This window comes from Apostichopus japonicus, chromosome 4 (assembly GCF_037975245.1).
Source record: "Apostichopus japonicus isolate 1M-3 chromosome 4, ASM3797524v1, whole genome shotgun sequence".
In the NCBI taxonomy this organism is placed as follows: Eukaryota; Metazoa; Echinodermata; class Holothuroidea; order Aspidochirotida; family Stichopodidae; genus Apostichopus; species Apostichopus japonicus.
In genome coordinates, this window is record NC_092564.1 from 9,609,449 (window position 1) to 9,620,659 (window position 11,211).

Consider the following 11,211-nt stretch of genomic DNA (forward strand, 5'->3'; position numbering starts at 1 on the left):
AATTTTGGAATTTTCCCAAATCAATCGCGTTACTGAGCTACCCTGAGGTGGAGCTGAGTTTTAACCCCGAGAAACACCCTAATTGTCCATCAGTGTAGCTGAAATTACTACATAGTGTAGTGAACATAGCCTTCAATAAGTAAACGTGTCCATTATAGTCATAAGTTATCGCAATTTTTTCGTCAAAATGTATTCAATTTGGTGAAAAATCGAATTTTGGAATTTTCCCAAATCAATCGCGTTACTGAGCTACCCTGAGGTGGAGCTGAGTTTTAACCCCGAGAAACACCCTAATTGTCCATCAATGTAGCTGAAATTACTACATAGTGTATTGAACATAGTCTACAATGAGTAAACGTGTCCATTATAGTAATAAGTTATCGCAATTTTTCGTAAAAATGTATTCAATTTGGTGAAAAATCGAATTTTTAAAATTTCCCAAATCAATCGCGTTACTGAGCTACCCTGAGGTGGAGCTGAGTTTTATCCTCGAGAAACACACTAATTGTCCATCAATGTAGCTGAAATTACTACATAGTGTATTGAACATAGTCTACAATTAATAAACGTGTCAATTAGAGTCATATAAGTTATCGCAATTCTTCGTCAAAATGTATTCAATTTGGTCAAAAATCGAATTTTGGAATTTTCCAAAATCAATCGCGTTACTGAGCTACCCTGAGGTGGAGCTGAGTTTTAACCCCGAGAAACACCCTAATTGTCCATCATTGTAGCTGAAATTACTACATAGTGTATTGAACATAGTATACAACAAATAAACGGGTCCATTATAGTCATAAGTTATCGCAATTTTTCGTCAAAATGTATTCAATTTGGTGAAAAATCGAATTTTGGAATTTTCCAAAATCATTCGCGTTACTGAGCTACCCTGAGGTGGAGCTGAGTTTTAACCCCGAGAAACACCCTAATTGTCCATCAATGTAGCTGAAATTACTACATAGTGTATTAAACATAGTCTACAACAAATAAATGGGTCCATTAGAGTCATAAGTTATCGCAATTTTTCGTCAAAATGTATTCAATTTGGTGAAAAATCGATTTTTAAAATTTCCCAAATCAATCGCGTTACTGAGCTACCCTGAGGTGGAGCTGAGTTTTAACCCCGAGAAACACCCTAATTGTCCATCAATGTAGCTGAAATTACTACATAGTGTATTGAACATAGTCTACAATAAGTAAACGTGTCCATTATAGTAATATGTTATCGCAATTTTTCGTCAAAATGTATTCAATTTGGTGAAAAATCGAATTTTGGAATTTTCCAAAATCATTCGCGTTACTGAGCTACCCTGAGGTGGAGCTGAGTTTTAACCCCGAGAAACACCCTAATTGTCCATCAATGTAGCTGAAAATACTACATAGTGTATTGAACATAGTCTACAACAAATAAACGGGTCCATTATAGTCATAAGTTATCGCAATTCTTCGTAAAAATGTATTCAATTTGGTGAAAAATCGATTTTTAAAATTTCCCAAATCAATCGCGTTACTGAGCTACCCTGAGGTGGAGCTGAGTTTTAACCCCGAGAAACACCCTAATTGTCCATCAATGTAGCTGAAATTACTACATAGTGTATTGAACATAGTCTACAACAAATAAATGGGTCCATTAGAGTCATAAGTTATCGCAATTTTTCGTCAAAATGTATTCAATTTGGTGAAAAATCGATTTTTAAAATTTCCCAAATCAATCGCGTTACTGAGCTACCCTGAGGTGGAGCTGAGTTTTAACCCCGAGAAACACCCTAATTGTCCATCATTGTAGCTGAAAATACTACATAGTGTATTGAACATAGTCTACAACAAATAAACGGGTCCATTATAGTCATAAGTTATCGCAATTCTTCGTAAAAATGTATTCAATTTGGTGAAAAATCGATTTTTAAAATTTCCCAAATCAATCGCGTTACTGAGCTACCCTGAGGTGGAGCTGAGTTTTAACCCCGAGAAACACCCTAATTGTCCATCAATGTAGCTGAAATTACTACATAGTGTATTGAACATAGTCTACAATAAGTAAACGTGTCCATTAGTCATAAGTTATCGCAATTTTTTGGAAAAAATGTATTCAATTTGGTCAAAAAATCGAGGAGGAGTTTTAACGCCGAGAAACACCCAAATTGTCCATAAATGTTGCTGAAAATAATACACAGTGTATTTAACATTATTTAAAATAAATAAACGGGTCCATAAGAGTCATAAGTAAATTGTTTTCAACAGACTCTTAAATAAATACATCCTTTTTGTAGAAAGAAACAGCTATTAAGACTTTCATTATATAAAAGTCCACACGAAGCTTCCGTATCGCTTTTATCCGCTAGGTGGAGCTTATTTTGGTTGGGCGCAACTGATTTACATGTTATTATCTACCCTGAGGTGGAGAAGTTCAAAGTTGCAACCCCTGATGCGCGAACAACTCCCTGCTAATACTCAGTTCGATCGACCGACCGGCCGACTATCACAGTTATACTGGTAATGGTACGCACTACCCGAACAATGTAGCGGATGCCTGCCTCCGGATCTCATATTAATTAACCGAAACGATCACATGAAGTCTTATTTTTTCCATCTTGTCTTTTCAATGGTAAGGTTTTCTTCCTCGGTGAATTGTTATTGTTTATTCTACGCCTTTGATTTGGTAGTCTACACGGAATGATTTATATCTTAATAAAACTTGGTACAAGTTGCTTCAGTTGCCTACGCAACCTCACACTTCAGCGCAGCAGCAAGGCTGAGAAGCAAGGGGCTAGTACATAGATCTGCAGTGGGTTATGGCCTCTTAAGTCTTATGTTTAGCCTTACCTCATAAGTAAGATTAGGAACCAGACCGACTTATGGTCTTGGCTCTAACTTCATATCAATTTCACGTGTCAAAAATGTGTACATTTAGTCACACAAAATCTTAGAGTTATCATTTAAATATGACTTATATCAGCTTTACCTAAAACCTGTGGTGTTGTCGAATAGGCTAGGCTTACAGTACACACTGTTCTGAAGAAAGTCCTGATTTGCAAACGCTTTATATGGTAACAAATTCAACCAATTAGAAATCATTCCAAAATTTTCTGAAAGATAGCTTCCCGCGATATCTCTCCAAATCCGTTTCAAGGAAATCATTGATCACTATTAAAGGGCTGGTTGAACAATGCTGTTGAAAACCTCGCTCTACAAGAGGTAACCATAAGCATTGTGCAAATTGAATAGTGAAGTCTACTTAGCCCCTCAAGTCCTGTCATAAACAGTCTTTGAATGAGAGGAAAGTTATATCATTGGAAAGATAACTCATTTAAGTCTAAAACAATTTATCCGTCTCAAGCTAAGAATACAAAGAAGGTCACATATGAAAAGGCAAGCTGAATTTGGGTCCCTATGATAAAGCCATAGAGAGCTAAAGATGTTCTCGCACTACAGCTAATTGCTGCTTAGGAAAGGGAAAAAGGAATTGATATGGTCATCAACGACTTTATCACATTTTTAGAGAAATTCTATCTATCTCATTCTAGCATAACTATGGTATGAATGGTAACTCAGTATTGTAACAGGGGTCGATCCAGGCCTAGGCCCTGTCTCTTATCAAGAGACACCTCCACAAAAAGGCTACAGCCTTGGCTATAGTTGTTAATATTGATAGAAAATCTCAATTACTGCCATAGCCAATGCTAAAGACTTAACCTGAGACTATAAATTCCAGCCAGCAAGGCGCATTTAGGCCTGATGCTGTTTGCTTTCAAATTCAATATCAAATGTCTACTCAGACATTATCATGCATTCGATAGAGGACTGTGCATAAGGATGCAGTGTGCTGTTATGTATTTCTTTGATGACATGTACAGTAGATGCCAGAGAGGAATTCCATCAAAATTCTTTGTTCATTGACAAATGTTATCATTTTAAATTGTAACTTAAGTAGAAACAACCACCATAATATAATTATATATAAAGTCCAATGTCCATGTGTTTTGTTTTTGATCTGCTTTACCTTCTATAGGATATCAATAAGGTCCTTACCATTTTGCAGGAGGCAACCCATCAGTTTGCAAACAAATCTTTGAACTCCTCGCAAGTAACTAAAGAAATCCTGAGTCAGGCTTACCACAACGACTGGACAGGAGATCACCTCGAGCACTTCTGTCACATCTACTACACATGGACACTGGAAACTCCTGAAAACGTGGAAGTTTCTGCTGTTCTGGTACAAGATGTTATTTCACTTGAAATTGATGGTAAAATGTTCAGAACTCATTGGTTCCATAGATTGCAAGAAGACTTTCAAAATGCATTGGTCTTGAAGATGACTAACAGGAGACGATGGATCAACTTTGCTTCATACCTCTGCAAGATTTTAGTGAATCTCACCATCAATGGAGCTCCTATTCTGGTGATACTTGGACCGACCTGTACATGCCTCGATATGGTAAATTTTACGACAGTTTCACAAATATCTGCGTTTACATCAAGGGGCTAGTTAACCTACTGTACATTGCAGGGAAGGGTAAACTTTTGAGGCCCTCTCGGAGTGTTTTCTTGACTTCTATGTTTCAAGGATGATGGTCAAAGTCTTTGGTCAAAGTTGGTCAAAGTTTTTGAACTCCTCATCCAAAAGCAAGTATTTTGTCCAAGGTAAAAAAAAATCAATGCCAAAGGTTCTAGAAGGTAACTGGAAGTCTCATTATTTATCAATGATGTGCAAACAATGTTTTCCCTGTGAGTAACAGACAATGAAACTATGGAATGATCTGGGGCTTATTTATGTCTGTATCTGTAGACAAGCAGTGCTTACGTTCAAGCTGTTTCTATGAACAGAAGGCTAAAGAGTTAAAATTAGAATCATTCCAGGACGTTTTTACAAATTCAGGAATATTCACAGGACAGTAAACTGTATAAAGTCTGGGGACTTTTCCAAGGACCACTTTGAATACAAGAGAGGTACATTAAATCTGGGGACAATTCCAAAAAAATGAGGACGTTCAGCCACTTACAGGCATTGAGGACTTGCGCCAACCGCGTGCAGCCATCTGGAAAAGTTAACTTTCTGTTGCTTGCAGGGGGCGTTTTGTTCTTGTCGCTACAAAATGCAGACAGTAATGAAACGTGATACCTTGTTATCTTTAGCTGGACCTGAGATGTCCATCACTATATTGTTTATACACTGTGCTGTGGGTATTGACCGTAGCTGTATGTACTGACTGTACACTAGTGTCTAATTACCGACGGTAGCAAGCTGTGTGTGTATTTTCTGGGATCTATGGTGGTGTCTTATACTTCTGTTACACCTCATTCGAAACTAGGTCAGATGACCAGCATTAGACGTTTCTTTTTGCGCAAGTCTTCACACCCTTTAAGGTTAAGGATGAGGAAGGTAGAAGTATTGATGTAAACAGTAGCAAATAAGATTATAAGAAATATGAGGTACCAATTTTGCAATATATCTTTAAGGTAGGTTAAGTAAAGTAGGATTTATACAATCTAAATATCCTTAATGGTATTTGTATTGGCAAATGCATGCAACATTCTTCTTTTTTTCATCAAACAAATTATTTGTTTATTCTGGGATAATTTATGCTTTTGTTGCTCATTTATAGTAGTAAGACACTGTAGTCTACTATTTTTCATTTGCTCATATTTTAGTCGAAACTTGGAAGCTGTGTATCATACATAAATTTCAGACAGTTGTGCTATTTAATATCGCAAAGCTGAACTATTCTGTGTGGTGTGTTTTGATATTTATTTTATGGCTTCTCTTTTTGACAGCTGTTAACAAGCCAAGATACTACCAGTGAAGAAATAGAATGTGGTGTGAAACAGGTAAAGTATATGATGATAATGAGCTGGGAATAATTTGACTGTTCAAAGTTTGTGTAGTAGTTGCAAAGGCTCCTGAACTTTCCCTCCTATAAAATGATATGGCTCCTGTTTACAAAAACTGCTATACATCTGTGCCTGGATAAAAAAATTTGAAGTGATGAGTTAATTATTTGGTACAGCTAGAAAAAGTAATCAATGTTCTGCTGAGCACACTGGTAAACTTGGATTGACACTTGAAATGATGAATTTATTAATCTGACCTCATGGTTACAGGGATCATCTTGTAAAACTTAAATCCAACAGCTACTGTGTAGATGTATAAAGTAAAGATGTGATGATAGGCAGTGATAGATTTACAGTAGTATGTGTTCCCTAAAAACATTTGAGTACATACATCACTGTATAGGTTGACCCTTTGACTTATTGTGCAAATTACTCCTCCATAGTGTAACACCAAACTAGTTTATAAGTTAACTGTGTGCAATAAAAGCAAAAGTTTCTGCAAACACAACACATGGTAACACATTGACAAAATTCTGCATATCATTTACAACTTCATTACATTTGTTTCTTATTTCTTACATGTATTTAACAACCATTTAGCTAACTTCTTCATCATCAGGCTCTGTGTTATTTTCTCGCTGTATTGCTAAAAAAAAACTTCTTTTCTTTTGTTTGTAGTTGGTCAACTGTGGCCCTCTGTTGACTGAATACTATTCTGACGGATTAGATCAGCTGATGACCAAAATCAGGCACAAGATACTTGCTAGCGACACCCCCCTTGTCGGTCAAACATTCCTGTTGGAGGCATTTGAGCTTTATTTGGGAGAATGGAAGCTAAAAAGCAGCGTGAAGGAATACTACAAAAATCGTCTCTTTGAAATACAGGTTCCACTGAAAGACATCCATGATGATTAAGTTTCGGTCTGAGTTTTCTTCTCCAAGAATGAAAAGTGACTTCATGTTTCTGTTAGTTTATGAAAGTGACAGTACCCAACGTTACCAAAGTAATTATTTATTTTATTACTCAAGCCACAAAATTAGATTCCCTATGCATAAGAAAACTTGAATTTTTCTTTGATAAAAGGAAGGAAAGTATCGTAAAGGAGACCTGTATTTTAGAACATTCTCAACCAAAGAGCACAAGCACGTTCATACTCTAAATCAGGGGAGGGCAACCTACGGCCCGCGGGCCACATGCGGCCCGCCAGTGATTTTTTTTGCGGCGCGTGAGATGTCTCATGAAAAAGAAAAAAATCAATCTATTTTACATCATCACAAAAAACGAGATAGCTGCTTAGAATTTATCGGCACTAATGATGCTGTCAGATAGGCCTACTATCCCCATTAATTATCAACAGGACTGTATTGACATTATGTTTTTGTGAATACAGATTAAGTACACACACCTATTGCTTGGAAGTCCTTGGAATCAAAGGTTTGAAATCAACAGCAGGTCGTTGGTTAGGTGCAGCCCAGTCAATTTTTCACTCCTTATATCTGGCCCATTCATTCAAAAAGGTTGCTCTAAATGTAAAACTGATACATTTTGTTAGACTCATATACTTCTGGGGTGACCAGCATTTGGCTTCCAAAAGACTGCAAGTTTCATGAAAACAGTTGAAGGGATATTCCAGTGGCAATGATGTAACAGTCATCTTAAAGAGAAGAATGTTCTATGATGTTAGTTGAAAGTAAAGTGATGTTCATGGCAGGTGTTCATCAGAAGGTTGATTTTCCTATTAATTTCTCTTTCTGGTATATGCTTTAGAATTTAATCACAATGCAAATTTTGTGGTAGAAATATTACTTTCCTTGTCAGTAAACAAATTCTTAAACTATTAGAGACGGGGGGGGGGGGGGGGATGGGGGGAGGACATTTTCAGTTCAATTGCCATGGCACCATTCACCTTACTGTTGCCAGATGAAATCACAAAATATGACCAAATTAGAAGAGGGAATAAAATATATATTTTTCGTCAAACAAACTACTTTGAGGCTGTGATTGTGACCTAAAGATGCAGAAAATTGTCAGCAACTTTAGCCGAACAATCACTCCCCGGAATATGCCTCAAAGAGTATCAACTCTTAATATACGGTGTGTTCTTTCCAGGTAAATATTGCCTCAAAGAGTATCAACTCTTAATATACGGTGTGTTCTTTCAAGGTTAATATTGCCTCAAAGAGTATCAACTCTTAATATACGGTGTTTACTTTCAAGGTTAACATTGCCTCAAGGAGTATCAACTCTTAATATATGGTGTGTTCTTTCAAGGTTAACATTGCCTCAAGGAGTATCAATTCTTTAATACACGGTGTGTTCTTTCAAGATTAACATTGCCTCAAGGAGTATCAACTCTTTAATACACGGTGTGTTCTTTCAAGGTTAACATTGCCTCAAGGAGTATCAACTCTTTAATACACGGTGTGTTCTTTCAAGGTTAACATTGCCTCAAGGAGTATCAACTCTTTAATACACGGTGTGTTCTTTCAAGGTTAATATAGCACAAGTAGAATAGAGAAGGCTTCTGATGATACAAGTCATATTTATATTTACAAAGGCCTTACGTGACCCAGACGACTAGGATATTATGTACATGTACCAGTTGCAAATTAATTTTGTCCACACTTTTACCTTCCTATTAACATGAACTATGGTAGTTCTGATGCTAACCCTTATACAAAAGGGAAACTTAACACTTATATACATCATAAGTTATGAAAGATTATTATATGCTTATTAATATTTCTCTGGTGTATTTAACATTACCTAGTGAGTTATGACCATGTCATGGCTTTCATCATTAAGAAGCTTAGAAGAACTTCTTTTTTACAGCAATAACAACGAGAAACATACAATTTCAAAAGTGCCTTATGAAAAGCAATACTCACTCCATTTCTAACTGAAGGAACTTTGAAAATACACCGACATGCTCCAATTTTCTCAAAACTGATTGTATTTTCCAAATCTGCAGTTATCATATTCATGAAAATTCCATCAAGGCATTTATGCCAGCAAAGCAAATAATAATTTGTGACTTTAAAAATTTGCTGCAAATCAATAAGAGTTTCTGTAGGTTTATTTTTTATTATTATTATTATTATTATTATGTTATTTTCAACTGCTGTTTTGCAATTACTTCTATGTTCATTTTCAACAGTTAGGTCTAACTCCCAATAATTCATGTGTTAAATTTAAAGTAACACTATGGATGGTTACAGTACAACGACCTATAGACATGACAAAGAGGCTAGTCAAGTGTTTGGTGCAATTAATGGCTTCCTTTGTTTTCTCTCTTTTTCCTTTCAAATTTTGTATTTGTTGATTTCTACACATTACACATCTCATCCCAGAGATTTTAACAAACATCCGTCCATTTTTTGTTTTTCCGCCTGCAAAATACATTTTCTTAATATTATGTGGTATAAAAGTTCAAATTGTGTACGTACTCCCACCATATCTTCCACCTTGCCTTAAACTTATATTTAAAAGACCTTGATCATTCATTACCAGTTTATGTTATTTTTTTATTGCTCCATGTTAGTTCTTGCTATATTTAGATTTAAGATTTCACATTGCCTCTCCATTGTGCTGTTTATTTTGGTATTGAGAGACCATCAATAAATTCTGTTCAAGATGAGTCATTTCTTATGTATATGTCACCATCTATTTTGTTGAATTTTCACACAAAATTTAAATCATGTGATTACCGCTAAAGATGACCTTCTACAACATATTTCTTTCAGTAAAAGGAGAAACAAGCCCATCCTTCATTATTGATTTAGGAATATGTGATAGATACTTACTTGTCATAAAAAAAAACTTGTCAAAACAACCAAGAATTTTTTTTTCAATTGGGAGATATCACATCCATGACACACAAAGTTGAAGACTTGATCAAGTCTAATGATGACCTCATCAAGTCTAATGATGACCCCATGAAGTCTAATGATGACCTCATCAAGTCTAATGATGACCTCATCAAGTCTAATGATGACCTCATCAAGTCTAATGATGACCTCATCAAGTCTAATGATGACCCCATCAAGTCTAATGATGACCTCATCAAGTCTAATGATGCCTCATCAAGCCACATATGCTTAAAATTTGTTTCCTTTCTTTATTGCAATGTTTCTTTTTCTGTAATGGAGATGGCTTTTGCAAATACTGAATCAAAACTATTGAAGCTATTTACATAATTGAATGATGACATTGGTTTGAACGTCAACCCCTGAAAAATTGAAAAACTGAAAGAGCTAGTAAAACATTTCAGATACTAGTGGCATTATGATATCACAGATTTTCAAAATGACTGCTCTCAGACATGACTTTAATTAATCTAGGATATCTCCCAAACGGAGGAAGGCTTTCCTTAGCTGTGTGGGACTCACATGCGTCTACAGAGAAACATCCAGAAAGTGGAGGGGAGATGAGGGGGGGGGGGGGGGGGGAGGGAGGAGGGTTTGCAATAACCATGGCTCAGGTGGGTGAATTTTTTAAATTATATCTGGCTCCAGTAAATGCCTCATGGCACTCTCAAGCTTTCTCTTTTGAGGACAGGATTTCTTTTGAATAACCATACTCCAGTGGATGGGTGCTTTTCCAGTTACTGGTAACCAGGCGCAGGCGGCCACACCGACTCCATTAGGCCTACCCTATAAAAATTATAGATCCATATCAAATCAGTGTTTCCAACTGGAGATGAGATATGCAACTCCATTGATTGCTCTCTTGTCTCTATCTCTCATTCCAGTGGCGCTTTAAGGTTACAAGCAAAATCAATGAGGGGTCACTATTGAAATATTAAAAGCTATCATTATAGTATGGCATCATTGCAGTTTAGACAAATAGTGATTTGAAGCATTTAGATTTGATCTCCTGGCTTGAATTTTAAATCATTGCTTTTAGAATTGTTATTTCTCATAGTAATTCATTATTCAACAAAGTTAATTTGTTGAGTCTCAGGCCTTCTAAAGGTTTCTTTGTTTTAACACTTTGTGGTCAATTCTCAAATCTTTTTTGGTGTCAACTTTAACTGATGCTTGTTTAGAATTGTGACCGTTTACTCCTCAAACCTCTTTGCTTCGATTTGCAATGTGATGTTTCATTTTCTAAAGGATGTCAAGAAGGTGATTGATGTGCTGAAGGAGGCAACCCATCAGCTTGCAAACAAGTCTATGAATACTTCTGAAATTGTGAAAAAGATTCATGACAATGGACAATTTTATCTATAATTTCAAATATTTTTTTCGATATTGTAGATACAGTGTCTGTTTATACAACAAGAATCGTTAACTAATTAATTACTGAAGTAGACTTGAATGAATATGATCAAAATCAAATCTTAGATTAAATCATGTGACAATCTCCCTTTTTATTACGAA

The 11,211-nt window shown here is 36.0% G+C and overlaps 1 protein-coding gene across 1 annotated transcript; it reads left to right on the plus strand.

Annotated features, from left to right (window-relative positions):
- Nucleotides 1-2,434: 2,434 nt before the first annotated feature.
- LOC139966381 (MIF4G domain-containing protein B-like) lies at nt 2,435-7,072 on the plus strand. The gene is made up of 4 exons (XM_071969319.1): nt 2,435-2,605; nt 4,010-4,435; nt 5,773-5,826; nt 6,508-7,072. The coding sequence occupies exons 1-4, from the start codon at nt 2,570-2,572 to the stop codon at nt 6,742-6,744; spliced, it is 753 nt and encodes a 250-aa protein (XP_071825420.1). The 5' UTR covers nt 2,435-2,569; the 3' UTR covers nt 6,745-7,072.
- Nucleotides 7,073-11,211: the final 4,139 nt, after the last annotated feature.